At 43.3% G+C, this 22604-nt stretch overlaps 5 protein-coding genes across 11 annotated transcripts in view; 2 read left to right on the plus strand and 3 right to left on the minus strand.

The window, feature by feature from the left end:
* On the minus strand, positions 1-22387 carry LOC111603694. 3 transcript variants are annotated; one of them, XM_023321393.2, is made up of 6 exons: positions 20853-21087; positions 14363-14500; positions 7376-7491; positions 4928-4983; positions 499-1181; positions 1-434 (listed from the first exon to the last, which is right to left on the minus strand). In XM_023321393.2, exons 1-6 carry the CDS (start codon positions 20890-20892, stop codon positions 40-42), a joined length of 1428 nt encoding a protein of 475 aa, XP_023177161.2. In that variant the 5' UTR covers positions 20893-21087; the 3' UTR covers positions 1-39. The 3 variants fall into 3 exon arrangements, with proteins under 3 accessions (XP_023177161.2, XP_023177160.2, XP_023177158.2); XM_023321392.2 differs by lacking the exons at positions 1-434; positions 499-1181; positions 20853-21087 and adding exons at positions 2734-4688; positions 21913-22387; XM_023321390.2 differs by lacking the exons at positions 1-434; positions 499-1181 and adding an exon at positions 2734-4688.
* Positions 11043-11601, minus strand: LOC111603696. The gene has a single exon (XM_023321396.2). It carries the CDS (start codon positions 11594-11596, stop codon positions 11066-11068), a length of 531 nt encoding a protein of 176 aa, XP_023177164.2. The 5' UTR covers positions 11597-11601; the 3' UTR covers positions 11043-11065.
* On the minus strand, positions 11840-14500 carry LOC115483352 (RNA-binding protein cabeza). The gene is made up of 4 exons (XM_030224922.1): positions 14363-14500; positions 13309-13490; positions 12420-13238; positions 11840-12311 (listed from the first exon to the last, which is right to left on the minus strand). Exons 2-4 carry the CDS (start codon positions 13454-13456, stop codon positions 11854-11856), a joined length of 1425 nt encoding a protein of 474 aa, XP_030080782.1. The 5' UTR covers positions 13457-13490; positions 14363-14500; the 3' UTR covers positions 11840-11853.
* LOC111603695 (general odorant-binding protein 70) lies at positions 17454-18903 on the plus strand. The gene is made up of 3 exons (XM_023321394.2): positions 17454-17631; positions 17692-18002; positions 18616-18903. The coding sequence occupies exons 1-3, from the start codon at positions 17454-17456 to the stop codon at positions 18901-18903; spliced, it is 777 nt and encodes a 258-aa protein (XP_023177162.1).
* LOC111603693 (2-oxoglutarate dehydrogenase, mitochondrial) overlaps positions 19699-22604 on the plus strand; it is a 12825-nt gene continuing 9919 nt past the window's right edge. For 4 of the 5 annotated variants that reach the window (XM_023321382.2, XM_023321388.2, XM_023321387.2 and 1 more), the window contains exon 1: positions 21313-21407. The gene's annotated coding sequence lies outside the window, so the exon portion shown is untranslated. Of the gene's footprint in view, positions 19784-21312; positions 21408-22604 lie in introns of those variants that run through there. The other variant, XM_023321383.2, reaches the window with a different exon arrangement.

The following is a 22604-nucleotide window of genomic DNA, read 5'->3' on the forward strand; positions in this document are numbered from 1 at the left end:
ATGCTCGACGGCTGCTCGGGAGGCTGCACTTCACTTCCTCTACTCGTGATGCAGGCGTCGCTTGGGTGCTGCACGTATCATCAGCTTTTGTGCCTGCTGCTCTCTTGATCTGGCTGCGTACTCCTTGGCAATGGCAACACGCCATTTCTCGACGAGCGCGTCGCCACGCTGCGGTGTCTCGCGCACGCGTGGAAAACTGGACACTGCCAGTGGGGCATCACTGTAGTCGTAATCATCGTTTGCGGAATTGGGCGTCTTGATGACGAGCTGATTGCGTGATGGCAGTGTTATGCTAAACGCGGCCGCCTCCTCGGGTGTAACGCCAGCAATAGCCGTGGCTTTGGGTGAGGCCACAGCCAGGCCATTGCGTCCAGAGAGCGCAACTGCGTTGGGCTTCGAGGAGGCAACGCCGCCCTCACCGGCAATGGAGAGGCCTAAATGGGTAATTAGCATGAAGATTAGCTGCAGCTAAGCTAAGCTAAGATCGGACAGACTTACCGACGGGCTTGGCTTCAGCCACAGCTGCATCCTTCTTGGGCGCTATGACTGCCACACTGTCATTCACATCCTCGTACGGATCATCGCTGGTGGGTGGCAAAATGTCCTCGGGCGTCAGCTGCTGCTCGGTGACCTCCTCCAGCTTGTGATCGTCGATCTTCTGATCCGCTGGATTGTTGGCCTCCAGGCCCAGATTCGAGGGCTGCTTCTGTGGTGTTATGCCAAACAGTTCCGGCTGCAGCAGCACACTGAAGTCCTTGATCTGTCCGTTCTGCTGCAGCAGAGCCAAAGCTGTAGCCGCCTGTCCCAGCTCCAGCAAACTATTGGCATAGATCTTGTTGTCCTCCTCGCTGAAGGCGCCCTTCCGCTTGGCCAGCTCCTGTATGGCCACCAGACGAGCGGCTGCCGCTTGAATGCGATTGAAATTGCTGCCGCTGGCCGAGATGGGGCTGTCGTCATTGGCCACAGCCGAGATGCTGGCTGCCGAGATGCTGATGGTGTCGTCCGCATCCTTTGGAATGCCACGCAACTGGAGCTGCGGCTGCTGACGCTGCAGAATGCTACTGCGAATACTGCCATCTTGCTGCGGATGCAGCAGCAGCACCTGACCACTCAAACCACCATAGTAGGGCAGTTGCTCCTCGTAGATCAGTGGACCGAATCTGGAGCCAGCCGATCTGTGTCTAAATTTTATAGAGTTCGTTAAAGTGCTATGGACATGGAGTGCGGCATTTGCCTGTACAATTGTGGGTGTGCGAGGGTAAGGTAAAGCGTGGAGAAGGTAAGCAAATCTACGGATGATTAGCAAGCGACGACTACTCTAAAGGTACAAAGCCAAATAGTTTACTACAACTTTATTTACAACTAAAGAAGGATAGAGAGATGGAACAGCACTTAAGATAGGAACATATAGCTCTACATTAAGCTACTTAGCTGGAGACAGATATGTCTCCAGTGGATCAGACTCCGCTTCAGTTAAACAAATCCAGCTCCAGATCGGCCGCTGCATGCGCTTTACCACCCACGCCTGCAATGGCCACCGATTCTGGATTAAAGTATACATTGGTGGGCACGCCCTTTTTGAGCAACGCTCTGGAGATGGGCGTGGAGATGGCGGTGCCTCCATTGCCAACCACAGCCTTGGAGTGGGGCTCTAGTATGAGCGCCGCCTGTTTGCGTCCCTGTATGGCCTGTGCCTGTTCGGCATGGTAGGGCAGGAAGTAATTGCCAAAGGGTATCTGGGGAAAGTTCTTTGAGCTGGTGCTGGTGCGTCCAGTGGCTTCGACTTTGACGGGTGGTGCGCGCAGTTTTCCGCTGCCTTTGCGTAGCTTGGCTGCTGTTGCCTTCTTCGTTTGCTGCTTGGTGGAGCGAGAACTGCTGGACAATATATGCTTTCCCGGAACGGAGACAATCTCTTCGATCACATAGTCGGAATTGATGCGGCTAACGGCAGCGCGTAGACGAACATCACTTTTTAGATCACCAGCTGAGGTTTGTGACTTTGCTTGCAGCTTTTGTAATGTTCCAATGGCGTCATCTTCTGCTTCTTCTTCAGCTTTGTCAACTTCAATATCGTCTGTGGTTGCAGGCTTTGCTATGCTGGTGGTTGTATTGGGTGTAGCTGCGGCTATACCCACAGATGGCGCCACAAAAGCGAATGGCAGACTGTAGGCAGCATAGTATGGTGAATTCAACAGCAACAGATTGCCATGTGTGGTAGATTGCAAAGCGCCATAGGGAGTTAGAGCTCCGAAATGTGTTGGATTTGTAGTTTCAGCTACTTTGGCTGCTGTGAGTTTCTCTGGCTGCGGTTGTGCAGCTGCTTGCAAGGCGCCATAGGGTGTCAGGACATTGTCTATAGCTGGAGCTGCATCTAACTTCTGTGCAATGGACTGAATCGCAGTGGGCGCCAAATAATTCACCTGCAGTCGACTGCGCAGCGGCCACGTCTCAAAGCTTGTGGTCTGCCAGTACGTGTTCGCACTTGATTAGATGTTGGTTAGGATATTCGAATTGAGGAAAGGAGTTTTCATAGGAAGAGTAAGAGAGTTGAGGATAGCCATTAGTCTCGTTATATATACATATATACAGCTCAAATTGGGTTTAGTCTAGAAGATGTAGTGCATGCAAAGGCTGTGTGGTGTTAGTGGGCGTGGCAACTATTTACATATGATTACAGATGAAAGCAATGCACAAATTACAAATACAAACATTTATTACCAATACTTAGGCGCTATACAAAAATACTAACAGTCATTAGGTTTAAAATCGAACATAGCTAAAGGGCAGCCACAATTCCTAACTTTCTGGCAGCCCTGGGAATCGATAACTGTAATCGAACTAATTCGAAGACCAGGGCCGACAACAGATCCTAACTAATTAGTCAGGCAACTACAATTTATGCTTCAAATTCCTGCATCTCTTCCTCGTCATCGTCCGTCATGCCCGTTGGTGGTGCATAGTAGACGGTGGGCCCTGTAGCCACCACCTTGCCCTCACGTGGAAAGCTCTGTGCATCCACATCTGTGCGTTGGAGAGCATCCTTCAGGTCCACATCAGCAGGTATAGAAATAACCTTAGCCCCAGGACCAGCAATGGTTAAGCTGCGCGGGTGGGTCAGGGCATAACCGCCAGGGCCCACAATTGCTGTACCGCCACTACCCGCTGTAGCCACGCCTCCCGGCCCTGCAATCGCAATTCCGCCCTTGCGCACCTTCAAGCGTTGAATGATGATGCCGCCCTCTCGCAGAGCCTGCTTCTGGGTGCCCTGATGCGCGGTGGCCACAGTGCCTATTGTGTTCATTAGGTGATGCGTTTTGTGTGCAAACAGATGCTTCTCTGCTCCCGCACTGGTGTCCTGTTCCGCAGCCGTATTCTCCATTTGCTCCAAGGTATCTATATCCCCGTCACCATCACCACCGCCTTCCCGCTCATCATCCCACTTGTAATCATCCTGACTATCCTGCAACAAGGCGGTATTTTGTTGAGCTCCACTCTGCACCACAACTGGCTGTGTGGCTGTTGTTCCTGTCAGCGCAATAGGCGTGCGGAAGGGCATTTTGAAAATATTCTGAAAGGCGTTTTTGATGGCTGTCGAGGTCTGGTTCTGCATCTCGGCCAGATTGACGCTGGGCACACGGAACACATTCAAGCGATTGCGATTGGGCAGCAGTCCGCCTGTTGGCGGCAACGTGGTTTGCTGAGCAATATTACTGTGGCCTGGGGCAGAGCTCACTTTGAGACTAGATGAACTGGCCTGCAGCTGCTGAGTCTGATCTGCATCCTTGCTGCTGCCACGCAATGGCTTGGTTGTGCTGCCAACTAATCCGCTAATCCGCTTGCGATTGCCATTCGTATCTGGTGTGACGACGGCGGGCATACGAGAAGGAGCAGACTGTGGCTGTAGCTGGGACTGTATCTGTGGCTGTGGGAGTGACTGTGGCTTATGCATAAGCTTCTCACGCGAATCGAATCGAGATTCCTTGCTGGAACTAGGCACTTTGGTGGTTGTGGTGGTGCTTGTCGCTGTTGGCTTACCGCGTTTGGGCGTGCCGTCATCATTCAAGGCCAACTCGCGGGGCAGAAAGAACAAATGGTATTTGGGCGTTGTCTTGCTCTGCTTCTGGTTCTTATCGTGCAGCAGGCCCTTCGCTTTGCCATAGAAGCTGTCCACATCGCCAATTATCTTGTAGCCCTTGACACGATACTCCTGCGGTGCATTCTCTCGCAAATACTGCTCCTTGTTCAGTTTGTACAGATGCACAGGTATGACGAAGTGGGCGGGCAGCTGCTGTGCCTCCTGCGCTGAGCTTGGCTGTGGCAGCTGCACCTGATTAGGTCGGAAGTAGAGAGGCTGTTGTTGTTGCTCTCTGGATGCATCCACGACATGCCTTGTTAGCTTGACAGCTCGAATGGAGGGCTCCAGCAACGTTTGCCCATTGCTGCCAGAGAAATGATGCTGCTGCGAGTGGAAGGGCTGCTGGGCGGGCTTGGGGAAGAGATACTGACTGGAGTCGAGTATGGGCGGCAGCTTTGGCTGATCGGGCTTCTTCTTCACGTAGCCAAAGGCCTCGTTCACCTTGGCAATCTGGTCGAGAATGCGCTTGGCCTCGTCCGCTTTGTCGGACGTGGGCGGCGCCACATTCGGATCAAACTCCTCGGGAAATTTGATCAGTCTTTGCCTTTGTATTCTGCAAACGAAAGTTAGGTTTGTTTTTGGTCTCATCGTATTGGCATGATTAGTAAACTAATGCGATTAGCAGGTGTTATCTACGGATAATGAGTGGCTTAGTCGCACAATTTAATAATGCTTTTTTAGTCACAATACAAAGGCAGCTACTACTAGGAGCATTAGGATGACACAGTCACAAGGCAAGGCGGGGCAAGACAAAGGTTAATTCAAATATCTGAAAGAATTCGAGCTACTTACTCGACGGCATCCGTGGCTTGTCCAGCAGCCCAGGAGGCAAGCAAAAGTGTTGATAACTGCAAGAAAGAGATAAGCTAAGATATTATTGAAAAGTCGACGAGGGCGGTCCGTAGTCTACTTAAAGCAAAGAATAAGATATAGCAGATGCATATGCTGCAGCTGACCTATTAATCAATCAAACTACTTATGAACTTCAAATCTCTACGATTCTATATAGCTATATACTAAATACCTATGATTATGCCGCGTGCCAGCTGTCAAGGTCTAAGAATGCGGTCAAGCACTTCATTTCATTTGATTTTATTTCTCCAGCATCTTTCGCTAAGCTTCAGCTGAAAAGTGAGAGCCAAGCCCATATGGTCAGACTATTTTCACAGGTTTTCGCTTCTCAAGAACCTCGAATCAGTAGAACCATGAGCCATGCTCGCCAAATATTTGCGTGCTCGCTTCTTTGGCAAAATCAATATTGACGCAACAGCACCCAGCCAGGTGGACCGTTAGCTTGTCAACCGCCATGGCAACTTCATCTATCAAAAGCCGCAATGTCACTGAGCTTGGCGTGTGTCATTGACCCAGCTAAAGATATTCCGCCTAAGCGTTTAACATTATTGATGTTTTTGTTACCAAAAAAAACGAGCTCTGGACCAGCTGGGAAGACTTTTCAGACTTTTTGTATGTTGTATTTTGTATTTGGTGTTCTGTATTTGCAAGCTGTGCTTGCATTTAGCCGCGACTTGGCATCAAGATGTATTTGTGCCCGCTTTCTTTTGGTTCTGGTTTATTTATTATACATATTATTTGGCGCAGTCGTTTGTTCTGGGCGTGTTACAAAACTGGGTTAATGCTGCCCATACACAGAAAGAAAATATTTCGAAATGCAAATCACTTTGAGTAGTTCTCAAGTTTCCAACTTAATTAGGAGCAATAGCTGCTGCTGTTGGGAACAGCATGGGAAATAAGTCATTTAAATGAAGATTAATTAATGCCATTGAGGGTCCGTCCCTTGAAGCCCCATTGATTTATGTTGTGCAATCAATGGCGAGCGATAACACATACTTTATAGCTCCGTTTTATGGGTCTCCATATAGTAGAGAGTTGGGCGCTACAAAGTATCTCTTTCATAGTTCTTCCAGCTCTCGGCAATTAATGCCCGAGAACTTTATTTCACTGTCATTTGTCATGGCCTCCTACGCACATGCCTAGCCTACGTTTATAGCATATTGATTTTTCTTCATATATAAATATATATATATATATATATGCATAAGTGAGTGAGGTATGCAGATGTAATTAATATATTTTATTTTGGGCTTTTCATAAGGCTTATTAAAATGTCTTTTGTTGTTGCTTTTTTCTTTATATGATATGCGAGGCGGACGCTGACGCATTTCAACTTTTTTAGGGCGTGTTTTCTTCTTCTTTTTGTATTCAATAGAATATGAATAATGCAGTGCGTAATACGTAAGCTATAAGAAGTGTCTGCCATAAAGACGTGCTGATTAATTTTCACTTTTCATTTAAATGTTTGCTATATAAAGTTTCATATGTCATAAACTCTATATAATGAAATATTTTATTATATTTTTTAATATTTAACAATATATTAGTTCACTTAAAAATTTTTTTTGTAAATATTTATCTATAAAAATATATTTACTTGAAATATTTTTCAGTTAATTTTTTATAATTATTTAAAATTTTTATTTTACTAACTTTCAAAGTAAGGGTTTATATAACATAGCGCAGCTTTGATTGAAAAATATAAATAAATACATATAAAAAAGAATAAGAGATTTAATTTAAATATTCTTAAGTTTTGATCTTAAGATTTCCAATATAAATCTTTATTTATTATGAATATATATATATATATATATATATATATATATTTAAGCGTTATTCTCAAATATTTCTTATATCTAATTTATGTCAGAGCATATATTAATTTAATAATATTTTAAAATTCATTTGGGATTCAAAGATTTCCATATATCATATTCTATAAATTCAGTTTAACACAAGTCTTCTAAGAAGCTTTTTCAGTTTTGCCCTTTATTTCTCTTCTTTTTTCAATTAGCAAATTGATTTTTTGATGAGCTGCTGAGCCAGATATTTGCATATGGGCCAAATGAAACTCAGACTGATTTCACAGCTAACTCAACTTGGTAGCAAAAGAATCTTGGCAAAAAGAATCAGCCAGTGAAAGTTGAGAGCTGAGTGTAAACGCAAATTAAATACGAAAATACAAAAAAGAGAAAAATACGAAAGACTTAAGGCACGAACTTGCGCCAGTTAATGACTTCAACGCCGCTAATAAATGATTAATTGCGGTCACATACAGCACAGAAGCCAGCAGCAAAAGCACAAAACTAAACTAGTTTTTTCATTCTAAGTACACATTTAGCAACTTGACTTATTTTTTTCTGGGTTTGGACTTTAATTACTTACCACAATGAGACGCATTTTTGCGCTAAAAAAATTGTTGTAATTTTTGTTTTTTAGTTTGTTTGTTTCTTGCTCGTTGTCAACTCCAGTGCAGGCTAGCCTTGAGTTATATCCTTGAACTGCGAACAGAGACAAAAGACGCTGCGTTATCAAGCGTAGAATCGAGCTTAAGACAAGCACAACAAACACACACACAAGGGCACACACTTCTGTTAAATGGCAATCCTGTTACTTAACAACTTTGTTTAATTGTTCTTTATTTATTTAGTTTTTGTAGACGTTTTCTTGCTGCTACAAGGAGCACACGCACTTGGCTTCAAGAATTCGTTCTTGAGCCTGAAAAAACTACACTTGACGCACCTTTTAGAACTCAAGCAGGCAACGACTGAAGATGAACTGAGTCGTGCCTGGGCACAGCTTGGCAGTTTTATAACATTTCCATTAGCCATGCAAAGCGAGCAGCAAAGAAATGTTTAACCTGACCATGGCCAGCCGAAAGAGAGAGCGAGGGAGAGACAGAGGGAGAGAGAGTGAGCCAGTGAGTGAAAGAGCGAATGCTTAAGAGAAACTCGCTTATAAAGGGGGCACGTACGCAAGTGCCTTGGCGGTGTCTTATCAATGGGCGGGCATCTGGTGCTCTTTGCCTGTGTGTCAAAGCCACCCAAACCATTGACATTCACCGCTTGGGATCATGATTAAGATCATGTTTTCTGTTAGATGAGCATAACTAAAGCACGTTTTTTTGCACAGTTTTTATGTGTGTGAACCGCTGACAGCATAGCACCAAGTGCTACTGTTCACTCGCTTTGACATTGATTAATTAATTGGCTTGATTGAGTGAGCAGCAGCAACAGCATCATCATCAGCGTACTTACAACTCAACTGGGCAGAACAAAACGAAAGACTTAAGACACGAACGCGTGTGGGTAGACAACACATAGAAGCTTAGCAGTGACAATTGGCTTGACGAATGCTGATTGAAACATGAAATAAGCCTAAGAGCAAAAAATGAAAAGAAAACAAAAGACTTAGGACACGAACTCAATTATGGTTCAATGAATGAACTATTCTGCGAATTGTCAATATGCTAGAACTCTTATTCAAATTGAATACGCATTGAATGTGGAACATGCTTAGAAAGTTTGGGGCTGCACTGTTCTGTGCTGTTTCTGAATATCAGATTGCGCCCTTAATCCATTCACATTCTTATTAAGTTACCACCATAGAAATGCCAGCATTATACATACCTATATACATATATAATTCCAGAGTTTCATCAGGCATGCATCTTAAGCAGCTTAGCTTGCGAGCTTTATTACACTGAATTAACTACCCACGGGCGTCTGTCTCTTAGAGTCCTTTCAATGGCACGTCTTTAAGACTATTTTTAACCCAACTCCTAGGAACTATGTTGTTATATTGCAGTCATTTACAGTTATTTCAGCTGTGACATATTGAACCATCAATACGAATGAGTGAAGATTTATGGTTTCAGCTAGGAATGCAGCGACGCATACACAATGAACGATCGAGAAACCCAAAACACACACTTTGAATGGCATTAATTGAAAGTCGACAAATCGATGCAGCCGAAGCAGCAGCAGCAACAACAATAATAATACAGATGGGACTGGCATGCGCCAAAGAGTTCAACTATATGCAATAGCCTTGAAACCTATTTATATATATATATATATATATAAACACATACAACAAGCCGGAGAAGCGGAACTGGGGCTGGCTTTGGCTGGACAGTTAAATGCGACCTTCGCTGGGTGCATCAAGCAAGGAATCAAGAATCGCACAGACTCCAGTGTAGAAACCGTTGTTTAAGCCACATAACTGGATCTCTCTCTCTCGCCCTCTCGCTCTCTCTCTCTATCTCTCTAGTGCTCTGGCATTGTCTTCCGCGCTCTATAATAAAATAGTTAATGCAGGGCATTACAGAATGCAATTATGCCAACACAATTATGCAGCCACAGCGTAGGCTCAGCTCAGTTCCCAGGCCAAGGCAAAACAGTCTCTATTCTCTTCTACAGCTGAGAACTTGACTCTAAAATGCTTTCAATTCGTGTCAAAGTTGTTTTTTATTTCGCTGTACTGAAAAATAAAATCCAGTCTAATAGAAAGTTGTCCAGACGCTCTTCTTCTTCACGAAAACTTCTTAACTTCAATTTAATAGTCAAAACAAAACATTTTATGGTCACAGTGAAACTTAGCCATGAAAAGCCCAAAAAAAGGTTGCCTCAATCATTTGAATAATTTTGCTAAAAACAAAAAACAAAAACCATAAACTTATTATTTATTAGCCAAAGTTTTAACGTGTTGTTGCTTTTTATTTTTACTATTTTTTTATATCCTAAACTCATTAAAAATGGGTAAAGTGGGTATATTGTTTGGAGTAAGCTGTATGTAACGGGCAGAAGGAGACGTGCCTGAAACAATAAACTATGCCGAGGATTAACAGTCGAGTCTAGCTAGCTTTGTCCATCTGCCTGTCCATAGTGGACACCGTCCACAGATTTTCTCCTAAGGTCTACTATTACACTTTCAACAACTTCCTCAAACACTAAGAGAAACATTCTTAAAGGGCTCGACACCTCACTTAGGGTATCTCTTAGCATTCGTACTTGTTTTTAGTTAAATTTTGTTTTTATTTTCGTTTTTCTTTTCTTTTTTTTTAAGTACTTTGCACTGTTTTCTTATTTAGGCCACGCGGCTGTCGCCAAGGCTTGACGTTCAATTCAAATTATTTGGCAAGTCGAGCACGCAGCCCATTTCAAATTTTCAACGCGCGCGCTCCCTCCACATCAGAAATACCCAAAAAAAATAAATAAAACACCGAACAAAACTCAACTTTATTTGGTTGACAAATTCGGTAATTGTTTAACCGTTTATATTTTGGGTGTCCAACAGCAACAACTACTAACTGTTCCGCAAATCAATTAGGCATTATAAAATACATAAATCGTTCGGTTTATGGCCACAAAGCACGCGCCACATTTATTCGCATTTGTATAAATTAGATTTATGCAGCAATTGTCGGCATATATACAGTTAAATTGTTCAGCTAACTGTGAGGCACAGAAGTGGACATTGTGAAGCATATGATGCACAGATCTTATAGTTTATAAAGGAAACAAGTCTTGGCAAAAAGAAGAAACTTACCTGAATTGATTTTCATTTTATTTTGTGAAAATCTAGAATATCCTATTAACAATAATTCTTTCTCTTTTATCCTCTTTCTCTCTCTCTCTTTGTCTCTCTCTCACTCACTTTATCTTTCCTTCTTATTTCTATCTCTCTTCTCTCTATCTTAATCTCTCTCTATCTCTCTTTGTCCCTGTGTCCCTCTTCCACTCTCTTTCTCTGTTTCTCCCTCCCTCTCTCTGCCTCTCTCTCTCTCTCTTTTTTGCTCTCTCAAAATACAAATCCCATTTTAATGTCCGTCAAACTTTTTGTTTACAATCGAGTCCCATACTAAGCATAAAGAATTACCTTCAGTGAGCATAAAATGTTATTTGAAAACAAACTAAAGTCAAGTATATTACTTTAGTTAAGTTGCCAATGCACGTAACGGCGCTAGGTTCGCTTCAGCAGAGAGGCCTTTATGGCTGGCGTTAAGTCAAGTTCAGGAAATTGTCAAACTGCATTTGATTTTATTTGTCTAGGGACTATCTATATACACATATATCAATAGCTACGCAAGTTGTTGGCTGTTTGTTCCGTTGGCTTGGCCAAATTGCCGCCCATGACCACGAATCCAATGCCAGGGCCCGCCTTGTAGCTCAACTCGTGATAGCCCGCATCATCGTAGTATGAATATTTGCCCAGCACAATGCCAGAGTCATCCGTGTGTTGGCTGTGCGACATGTGTTGAGTGCTAAAATCAATATTCTGTGGCTGCCGAGGTGCTGGTGGAGGCGCTGACGGCGGTGCTGCTGCAGGCTGTAGCCAGCCCCACTTGGCATTCCGGGATAAAGACTGAGCGCTGGCATATGGCCAGTGCTGGGATTGATGTAGTTTCTGATGCTGCTGCTGGTGGTAGTGTGGTATCTCGTAGTTAGGTGACAGATCATTTGTTTGCACAGCATCGTCCGTGTTGTAAGCGTAGCTCTGGCCATTCAACTCCATGTAAACCTGTGCGCCTTGCACCAGGCACGGCCAGCAGCACAGGCAGAGCAAATGCAACAGATGCAACAGATGCAACAATCGGCGGCTCATTCTAAAGACTGAAAGTGAAGACAACGGCTGGCTGGCTTATATATAGCCGCACTAACTGCGCTGCACAGCAACCACAATCTGCAACCACTGCGTATATACGCGCACAAATGTATTATGTATTTAGCATAAATAGTGTTACAGTTACAGCTGAAACCACGCGCAACCACAGTTGACATCGTTTCAGTTACTTATACTAGTTGCGAGCACTTACTTAACTATCAACTATTAGCTATCAAACTACGTCTAGTTATTGCCATCTAGTGCTCCCTGGAGGCGGCCAGCTCGGCCATCTCGTCCTGGCGCAGTGCCTCCGACGGTGACAATGTGATGCGCCCGCCGAGCGGTAAAATGTCTATGTTCTGCACATGGGCTCGGACACTTTGACCGGGTGGCAGGCCCACATACCATTTGCCCACATTCCTAATGATTGTCGAGTCGCGATGTCGCTGCACCCACTCTCGATCCCGATCGATTTCCAGTATGCGATGATTGGTGGTCACCAGCGGGGGCAGGGAGCCACCCACATCGTCATCATTCAGGTTGTAATTGTCATCCGGTCCACTAGCTGCACTGCCTGTACCCGCGCCAATGCCCTCACCGGACGCTGAGCCACCTATACCCCCGCCTACGCCTCCACCACCGCCACCTCCACTAAACCTATTGCGATTTCTTGATCCACTTGCATTGAGACGACTCGTGCTGGTGGTAGCAGAGCCTCGATTTCTGCTGCCCGATGAGCTACTCTCTCTGTATCCACCACCTCCACCACCACCACCAACACCACTTCCACCTCCACCTCTACCACCTCCTCCATCATATCTACTTCCACCTCCGCCTCCCCCTCCACTTCCGCCACCTCCATCATATCTGGTGCTGCCTCTTTGCGAGCTGCCTGCTGCATATCCTCTTCGATCAGCCTTAGCTCCATCTGCAGTTGCGGACCCGCTGGAGCCGCTGCTCAGTTCAATCTCATTGCCAGCTTTATCTAAAGCATTTCCAGTTACTCTCACATCAATTTTTTCCCCATTCTTTAGGTAATCTGTATCAGTTCCACTGCCGCCTGCTCGTCCTCTGCCTGCACCGCCCCCACTTGGCCCGCTAGTTCCACTTGATCCTGAACCTCCAACACTGCTGACACCAGTGCCACTGCCACCAGCACTGCTGCCACTAGCGCTGCCTATGCCCAATTTCCCGCCCGCTCCCCGACCAAAATCATTTGCCAATCGGAAGTCCGTATCGCTCAACCGAAAGTCCGCCACGGATGGATTTATGTGGGTACCAGGTCCCACTCTATTGTTCACCACTCTATAGCCAATGCCCGCCCCAGCAATATACTCCACTGTGCGCTGCACACCCTTGTCGTCAAGGAAGGAGTAGGTGCCTCGCACCAGTCCGTCCGGGGCGCGACTCTCGGCCCGTCGATGATCCGGGCCAGCTGCAATCAGCTTGTAGGTGCCCCCAGGACCACGTTGCACGGACATCTTACCGCGGGTCTTGGGATGCGCCTTGTACAACGGACTGGAGTAGCTGACACTAACGGGATTATCGGGCACAGCATTGGAAATCTCAAAGCCCGTTCCAGCGCCAGCAGCATAACGCACGCTGTGCCGCTCGCCCACATCATCCAGATAGGAGTAGAGACCTGGATGAACAGATGAAGCTGTTGATGAGCAGCTCTTCTTCAGCCAATGGAGGCACATCTGTCTACCCACCTCTTATTCTATTGTTGGCATCATTCTCCTCGCTGCGCGATTGATCCGGCGTGCGATAGCTAAAGCTGTAGGAGGGATCGTCGTAGGGATCGGCTAGGGGATCATCGGGACTGCCACGTGGAAGCACCGGATACTGTGCCAAGTCCATTTTACGATGTATTTTCGGTCCATTCACGCGAAAGCTGTGAAAAGTTTGACGTTCAATTAGCTGCTGAGCTATGATTAGCTAATTGCACTGGGAATCAAGATGCCAGATTGGGTAACGACCAGGCTGACTGCCAAAATCGCTCGCCTGCTCCCATAAGCAGTAACAATTCTGAATGCTATCTGATAATCGCGGCAATCAAATTGATGACGTCTGCTATTACCACATGCCTAGTCAGTCGAGTATTCTCTACCAATTTCCATTCTACTTTTTATCTTTCTGCTGTGCATCTTAATGAATTTTCCGATTTCCATGTTTGACTTACAATTTGTTAACAGTTTTTTTTCTCATACTCGTTCAGCAAGCGAGCAGAGAGTATATTGGTTTTTGGGCAAGCTTTGTATGTCTGTATATAAGTCTACGTGTGACGAGCATCCTGGTAACCTCCTCCACATATACACGAGTACTAAACTATATACCCGACTGTATATGAACCATGAGCGTGTATTAGGCAGTCGGCTACTTGTGGTTAGCTTCCTCTTCTTTTTTGTATGTTTGTTTTCCCAACTACCGGAGATTGCCACAAAACAGTTGAAAATTGTATCGAACAAAGGCAACAACAAACGTTTAGGCAACCGAAACAGCAACAGTTGAATGTTTTTACTGTTTGTACTTCCCCTAGCCACCATCTATGGCCATCTCAAATGTTTTTAGAACCGACTTTGAGTGTGAAGCCCCCTTGGCGCCTTGGCACGCTTCAGTGGCGCTACGGACGCTCGCACCTGTCGTATTGCTGATATATGAGACCGAACAGATAACTTAACTTGGCTACCACACTTTAATTTAGCCAACTGCTAGCCACCTCCTACTTCTTCATCTTCTTCTGCTTTGTGTGTTCGGCTTACTCACCCACGTGGTCCGGCTGTATAGACGGTCTCTTCGATCTGCCCGCTCGCTGGACTACGTGAACCATAACGACCTCGCACGATGTTGTCTGGAGTGCCGGAGGCGCTGTGATAGTAGCCGCCAATGTCATCATTTGCATGTCTATCCAAAACAGTAATTGCGTGTGTTGCCCATGCGTGGTAAGACCGAAAGAGAGACAGATAGAGAGAGAGAGAGAGGTAGAATAATACACAGTAAACAGTTAGTCAGCTTAGACGTATTGTTGCCATTGCAAAATGGCATTAAAAGAGGTGTTAAAGCTAGCAAAAGGAGCCAGAGCGTGATACGAACTTTACCTGAGCTAAGGTGTAAAAAATTATAAATTAAATGATTTTTGATGAAAAGCAATAGCTACATGATTAATGCCTTAGCTAAATGTGCATAGGAACTGAATTATTAATATAGTATATAGTAATTGGATTCTGGTTAGATATGTATATATTGAGAGACAGGTAGTTGAATGGAAAAACTGACAGTTGAAAACTAATATTGGCTCTTCATTTGTGTGCGAATAAAATAATCAATCAAAGCTGAAGCTTCCCTAACTTCTTATTTTCGTCTTTTCATTTGTCACTCTAGGCATTGTCAACACTTCTAGAAAGTCTTATTAACATATAAACTTAATATTTTCTTAAGCTTATATAAAAATTTAATATTTCTATTATTAATATATTCTTATGAATTTTTTAAAATACTTCATTTAAATTTTAAGTTAAATGTCAATTAAACTATTTCCTTAGGTCAAAAACTGATTTTTTAATGCAGCTGTAAGCTGATGTTCATACAACTTATGTAGCACAGTTAACATATATGTTCAATCATAAATTTTGTCTCAACGTCAATCAAATGTCTTCAATTTATCACTTGGTAGAGTTATTAGAAATTTTCATATACTATCCTAATATTTGTACTCTTTCTGATAATACTTTCTTAACAATTATCTTAACATTCGGTTCACGATTAATAACTTTTTTGCTATACCGAAATTGAAACGATCCATCGGCATTGATGGTATTATATTCGATTTCGGCTAAGACAGGATCACTGAGATGGCCAAATGCAGCGCATAAAAGCCAGAGCAGACGCAACATTTCCATAAATTTTACAATTCAAATCGCTTGCAGCTGGGCTAAACAAATTGAAAGGCCAATTAGACGCGCATCCTGCACACTCACGCACACACACAGACACAGAGATGCAGCGACACTGGTACAGGTATAACTGAGGTAAGGCTGTATAATGGAAGCACGAAAGGCAGCGACAAGAACAACGCGACGGTTGGCGACTGAATGCGCCAGAGCGTTAGATCTTTGTATTTAAATACGATTCTCAGGCGAGGCAGCCAACGGTGGCCAGCGATTCAGCTAAGCTCAACTCGGCAGCAGCAACAGCAGCAGTAGCCGTAGCCGTAGCAGCAGCAGCAGCAGCACCAGCAGCTGCCACTTGTCTCACCTGACCACCCACCCACAAAAGTGGCAAGCCACGAAGATGAAACAACATTTGTGTGCAAATTGCGTTACAAGACAAACAGCCAGAGGTGGGAGAGGAGAGCGAAGAGCAAGTGAGGAGAGACATTGCAGGTGAGAGAATTTGTTCTAATGATGGACACGCAAGTGGATTGTTCTGCTAGCTGCAAGCTGCAAGCTGCAAGCCGCATGCTTCTAGCTTGGCCAACAATGTTTCGAGTGCGCCTTGTTCAGTAAATTGCAGAACAGGAGAAGACTGGCAAAAAAGAAAATAAATAGTCGTGCTCAGCTGTCTGTCAATTAGTTCTACTGCTGTTGTTGTGTCGTGCCTTGTCTTCCTGTTCGTTGACAATTTCTTCTGTTGCACGTGATCTATGCCACAAGCATTTCCTGTGCATTGAACCTGCTGGCGGTGGGCAGTGGGCAATTTGCAGTGTGCCACGCCCACTCGTGCAGCCTCCATCATCTTTGGCCATTATAAATTTTGCAGCGCTACGGAGTCTAGGTCAGTGTCTTAGCTGCAATTTTGTTTTCGTCTTGTTGCAATTAAAGGCAATTACGCCTTGGCCAGGGCAGGAAGAGTCTAGCTGCGCTATAGTTCAAATACTCGCACAGTGGAGCCAATGCTCGAAACAACTAAAATTTGTTAGTCAGTCTGTGCGAGAGTTCAAATTGAGCTTCTCGTAAATTTTAGGGAAATAAATCGTATAATATTTGGCAAATACAAAGAGCTCCACTGTGCGGCTGTAGTCACAATTTCCGCCTAGGATGTGTCCAAAAAAAATGGTTTTCCAACCTTTTTAATGAGTCCAATTAGCGAGTGCCGATGCTAAAACTAGTTATTGGCCATTGTTCTCTGTCTTACAAAGAGCAGCAGCAAAATATGTCAAACATTTTGATTAGAACTTTGGGCGGAGGGCGCAGTTAGAACGAATGACTTAAGACACAAGCTTGCCATCTTGCTTCGCTGCTCATGATTTACTGACCCACAAGCTGTCCAAATGTGTCTGTGTGTGTGTGCTTTATGACTGCCGCGTATGAACTCATATCTTGATTAGAGTTTAGTACAAATTCCGTTTACTCTAGTTGAATATGCTAATTTTTACAATGCGGAAGAGTTTTGGCTCCATCTATCGACCATTTGTGCAGTCAAATGGAGCAGCAATGGCCGCAACCATGTGGAATTGAAATTTAATATGAACAGTTGATTGTTGAGACAATGGAAATGAAACAAGCGACGACGACGCCGCTGTGCAACGTTAAGGACAAGTTGTTGACTGACTGAATGAAACATTTGGAGGCAATTGCACGCATGGGAAATGTGCAACCAGCTGCAGTTGCAGTTGCAGTTGCACTTGTTGTTGCAGTTATTGCCATTGAACCACATACCCATAGAGCAAAACTGGAAATTCATACGCGTTTTCACTGCCAGCAACAGCTATTGAGAGGAAGGCCATCAGCCGGCAATCCTGTCATTTCTTTGGAAAGTGAAAATGCTTTCGTTTTCGTTTGAAAATGTTGCCTGCTAGTCAATAGACAGTGAGTAGCCGAGGCGTTCAGTTCGATTAGAGCGCATCAATCAAAGCACCATGAAAATTGCACAACTTTTGCATATGTTAAGCGTTATAGCATCCATTACGTCTTTGGAATTCGTGATACGCTATGAGGCGAAGAAGGCGCGCTGCTTGAATCCTCCACGCACGGCCAGGCGAGTGGAATCGGTGATCAGAGATTGCCAAGAGGAGGTCAAGAACAAGCTTGTCACAGGTAGGTGTTGGAGCTGATGAGTGGAGATGTCTTTGATTGATATGAAACGCACTTCGATAGAGGCCTATGAGATACTCAAGGAGCAGGTGTCACAGGTGCAGCCCCCATTGAATACTGACAATGACAGCGTGGAGTTCATTGAATCGATTGACTGGCCGCCCGTCCACAGCGAAATACAGTTACAACACAACGCACAAGAGGCGCCACCAATGGCACCCAATGGCAGCCGCTACGAATACATCGTCTACGATGAGCCAGAGCCCCGACGTCGCATGGCTCGGCTCGTGCGCAGCCTCAAGCGTCTGGATGTGGCGAGTGCGGGCATCTATCATCCCACGCTGGTGCCACTCGAAGATAAACGCATAGCGGGCGTAAGTACTTCGGCTTACACTTTTCATTGCCTCCAAAAGATTTTTGCATTACGGCAATTAAGTTCAATGGCAGAACAGACGAAGTGCAACCAACGCTGCTTGCCATTGATTTGCCGTGTGCAATTAAAAGCATGTAAGAATTTGGCAAACGGGTATAAGCAACTGTTTAATGCACTGCTTAGAGAGGGCTTATGAGAAGTGAGTTGGTCATTGGAAAGGGGCTAAGATCAAATTCTAGTGGGAACATTATTCTAGAGTGTAGCTAAGTGAGGCTAAAGTTGATTTCAAATCCATAATTCCCAAGAACCAATATACTTTCCTTCAGCTTATGAACAGTGTATAAAAGTCAGGGCTACTACTGTAGCTAGACAATTGAAAGAAAAGCGCAGTTGCAGCCTTTGCCTCTCGTCGTTGTCGTCGCCGTTGACGTTGCAGTTGCCGTTTCAGTTGAAGTCGTTGCAAGTTTTTGTTCTCACACCGCACGCTAAATTTGATGACTGAAAATTGGATTTTATGTTTGCATTTAATACACATTAGCTGCTTTTTATGCATCAGCAAATTGAATGCGGCTTACGAATAAATTTTTGATTGTTTTTTTGCAATTTTCTCTCAGTGTCTGCTGCACTGCGTCTATGCGCGGAACAACGCCATTGACAAGAACGGCTGGCCAACGCTGGACGGCCTGGTTGGCTTTTACTCGGAAGGTGTGCACGAGCACGGCTTTTTTATGGCCACATTGCGGTCCGTTAATCTCTGTCTGCGGGCCATGACCAATAAATATCAAGTGAGTCGACGCGACCTGCCACAGAAAGGCGAAAGCTGCGATTTGGCATTTGATGTCTTTGACTGCATATCGGATCAGATTACAGGATATTGCCTGGATCAATATAGCAGATATTAAGTAGACATTTGAAAAATTAGCATAATTAAATGATGGTTCGTTTAATAGGGTTTCTTAGGTTAACTTAAAGATTATCTAATTTTCGTTAGCGTCATCTATTGCATATTATTGCAAGCTATAAAGAGAGAATGCAACTCCGACATCTGCCGTGCTTTAATGTGCCATACAATAAAATGCGCATATATTGTTACTTCATTTATAACATAAGTTCAGCACGCATTAATAAAACATAATTATTTATTGTTTCTTCAAAAAAGGATGTGTAACACTTACAGCAGATCGACGACAATTTATAGTCTTACGTCTAAGACAATTTTAAAGTCTTACGTCTGCTAGTGCCATCTGTTGTAAATTGCTGGCAGCTGCATTAACTTGTGTTAATATATAGATACGTATATTATATATTAATATAACATTATTAATAAAACATCACCGTATTCTATTTAATCAAAATGCTGACTAAAAGTAGACCTCTATATGCATGCGCCATCTATTATAAGTTTTTGGAAGCTATGTTCGGCGTCATCTATTATAAATTTTTGGAAGCATTGTTATTATAAAGATGAGTTCAGAGAGCGCTACTGAAAAGCGTTTTCATATTCAGTCTTTTACTTTGCAATATCTAGAAAATAGCATACAAATTTTTAAAAATTCAATATTATATATTTTTCAATCGATTCCGCGCAATATATTCTAAATAATATAAGTTATGTGTAGAATTTAAAAGCGTCGCGCCAAGTGATTGAATCTTAAATAAGGTGGCCGTTTTTCTAGTATTAAATCGATATTTTTGCATTTGGTATAATGCCATTTTCTGAATTCGGTCACATAGGGCCGCGAGTTGGAACGTGATTTGTTCGGAGCTGGATTGTACGAAAAAGTAATGATTACATTTTATAAAAAAGTGCAAATATTTATTGTAACACAAAAAACAAAACTTCGATGAAGTTCTGTTACTATTCCCTTTAAAGTAGATAGCGCCAATACTTATCAATTGAAATCCAAATTAGGCCATCTTCCAATTGAGGTCAGATTCGTGGAATAACAGTGCGACTAAAACAGCATTATTAGCTACAAATTTGCAGCAAGACTTAAAACGGTGAATTGGAATTGAAAAAAACTTAATTACAAGTGCAATGTTGCAACTTTAATTGTTTTCCTTGGCCCTCAATATAAAGGGCTTATATAATGCAAGTGGGCGTTTGTTTAGTGCGCGTGCGCTTTCTTAAATATAGAAAAAGTGAAATTTCTCAATTGCTTCTACTGCCGGACTTTCTACGTCACATGTTTTATTAAATGTCGTCTGTGAATATTGCAATGATGACGCAATTTTGCGTTAGTCAAGTCGCTGACTGCCGCGTGTGCTTTTTGTGCCCGTGAATCACCATGCTTTAAGCATTACTAGTAGTACTTCTTGCTGCTACGCTGTTGTTGTTCTTGTTCTTTGTCGTTCCGTTATTTTGTGTTCAGAACTTGGAGATGCGCAACACTGAAATGGATTGACTATTGGCTGTCACTGTAAATATTAGCAACAGGTAGCGTGATCAGTCACGGCCAAGTCACAGACTCAGCTCTATTTGCTGTTACTCAATGAACGCACGCGGTCTTCCAAACTACAAATGCTAGCATGTGTACGTGTGTGTGACGGAGTCGTCCACTTTCAACTGAAGTTGTTCTTGCATGTGCGATTGTAGTCTCCAAATATAAGTTTGGGGGCTCGTCTATTCTCCACTTGCAGCTGCAATTGGTCGGACCATCTGGTTTGTGTCATGGCTAAATGAAATTAGTTTGCCTATTTTCAACAAAAACAGCTGGCAAAATGCGCGTGTTTGAACTTGAAATTTGTATAGATTAGCAAGTTAAGCGCACATCTGTATTCCTCTATAGCTTAATCAGTGTTGAGTAATATACCTGCATAAATATCATGAGTTTCTTGCGCTGTGTCTCACCTCCTCTCTTTCTTTCACACTCTTTGCTTAGGCGGCTCATTTCAAAGGATGACGAACATTATCGAATTCAGAGCGGACTTTGAAATGACTGTAAACAAAATCTTTTGTTGAAATTGAACCTAAACACACAGACATATAAACATGTATATATATATAGATCTGTTAGTTTGACGATAAGCGCATAGAAATACGATAAGTGATTGTTATCAGTGTGCGCTTGGCCCCTTTTACACACCCACCCACACACATACATTATATATGTATATATCTGAATAAATATATGTTTTATCTATATCTAGCTAAGTCGGTTTTTGCGCTGTCATGTGCCTTTTTATCGCTGATTTTGTTTTTCTAACACTTCGTTCCAACGTAAACGAAACAACAAAATTCGTTTTCTACAAAAATTTTTGAGTGTTGTTTTCTACTCTCATCGCTGCATACGGTTCGGGGTCTGGGTAATCTTTCGGCTGTTCTGCGCCGTAACGTTCAGTCGACGCGTAGCACTCAACACGAACATACCGTTTGGCAGCGTATCTCTCAGATACGACGTGACGAGTAAATATCTATACATTTCGTTCGTTTTTCATACCAATAGCAAAGTTTTTGTCAGTTACGCATATTTAGGAGCTCAGTACCCCTATTAATTGTAAAATAAAAGTGGTAGGGCAATTGCCAATCGGAAATGTAGCATTAAAGTGCCATTAAAGCATAAAAAATATATATTTCTATATATAAAAAATCTTAATTAGCAGTAAATATATATACATATATATATATTGTTACGCTATCATTATAAAATATGACAGTATTCTATATAGCTGTCTCTCACGCGAGTTTTTGCACTTATGTAATCGGTTTTCGTAACCGAAGCGTCAGCGTCGACGTCGACGTTGTTTGTGGGACAGAAAAAGGAATTGCAAAGAAAACGAAAACGAAAAAAAAAAACAGTTTGTGTGTGAAAAATAAAGCAAAATAAGCAAACAGATAAATAACGGCATTCAAACTTATGCAAAAACACACATAGCAAAAGCTAAGGATAGAAAGAGATGTAGCTACTCACTGGCAAACTAATTACAATTGATTCCGTTTGCGTTGCTGCACTTTCAAATACCTCTTGAGCGCTTATGTGAGCGTTTGGTGACCGTCACACTAAACCGGTTTACACATACATATGTACTGCACTGAATTTAACCCACATAACGCGTGTGTGTGTGTCTGTGGTAATAGCTGTCAAATTCGAGGGACTGATCAATGATCTAAATCATGCTTCTTGCCCAGACACCGAACTCGAGCTTAGAGTCCAAGCAAACCACGCGTCGCTGATAAGCGCATGTGACCTGACTGTCGTGCCTTGCCACGACAATCGCGCGCGCCTGGCCCTGCTTATCAGGTCTCGAAAAAGAATTTCATTAATTAATTTAGACATTTGCAAATGCGAGTGCAGAAAACGTTTTTGTTTGACGCATTTTCTCCTACTTGGCTTTAGATAACGTCTGGGGGCTGGTTGATATTGTTAATCTTATCCGATTTCGTTTTAACCAGGCCAGACACATAAAGCAAATGATATACGATTGTTGTTTCACTAAATTATCAAAGTCAGGCTGACAATTGCGCAGCACACAAATCTGAAAAACAGAAGAAAACGAAACAAGCCAAAAAGAAAAATAAATTTATACACCTATGTATATGTTTATATCTCTTATACAAATGTACAACATTTCACCACAGTGCAAATGACTTTTTTTGGCTATC

The sequence above is a fragment of the Drosophila hydei genome, unplaced genomic scaffold, assembly GCF_003285905.1.
Source record: "Drosophila hydei strain 15085-1641.00,03,60 unplaced genomic scaffold, DhydRS2 tig00000001-arrow-pilon, whole genome shotgun sequence".
NCBI lineage: Eukaryota > Metazoa > Arthropoda > Insecta > Diptera > Drosophilidae > Drosophila > Drosophila hydei.

What these genes read in the sequence shown, in the direction of transcription:
- LOC115483352 (XM_030224922.1), bottom strand. Translation starts at nt 13,456, where the DNA reads ATGGACTTGGCACAGTATCCGGTGCTTCCACGTGGCAGTCCCGATGAT. An exon ending in TGCCAACAATAGAATAAGAG is followed by an intron (nt 13,239 to 13,308) that starts GTGGGTAGACAG and finishes CTGTTCATCCAG; the next exon opens with GTCTCTACTCCTATCTGGAT. An exon ending in AGGGGGAGGCGGAGGTGGAA is followed by an intron (nt 12,312 to 12,419) that starts GTAGATATGATG and finishes GCAGAAATCGAG; the next exon opens with GCTCTGCTACCACCAGCACG.
- LOC111603695 (XM_023321394.2), top strand. Translation starts at nt 17,454, where the DNA reads ATGAAAATTGCACAACTTTTGCATATGTTAAGCGTTATAGCATCCATT. An exon ending in CAAGAACAAGCTTGTCACAG is followed by an intron (nt 17,632 to 17,691) that starts GTAGGTGTTGGA and finishes GCACTTCGATAG; the next exon opens with AGGCCTATGAGATACTCAAG. An exon ending in AAGATAAACGCATAGCGGGC is followed by an intron (nt 18,003 to 18,615) that starts GTAAGTACTTCG and finishes ATTTTCTCTCAG; the next exon opens with TGTCTGCTGCACTGCGTCTA.
- LOC111603694 (XM_023321390.2), bottom strand. Translation starts at nt 20,892, where the DNA reads ATGAGCCGCCTAAGCAAAGAGTGTGAAAGAAAGAGAGGAG. An exon ending in GTGTGAAAGAAAGAGAGGAG is followed by an intron (nt 14,501 to 20,852) that starts GTGAGACACAGC and finishes TGTTTTGGATAG; the next exon opens with ACATGCAAATGATGACATTG. An exon ending in CAAAAATGCGTCTCATTGTG is followed by an intron (nt 4,984 to 7,375) that starts GTAAGTAATTAA and finishes TCTTTCTTGCAG; the next exon opens with TTATCAACACTTTTGCTTGC.
- LOC111603696 (XM_023321396.2), bottom strand. Translation starts at nt 11,596, where the DNA reads ATGAGCCGCCGATTGTTGCATCTGTTGCATCTGTTGCATTTGCTCTGC.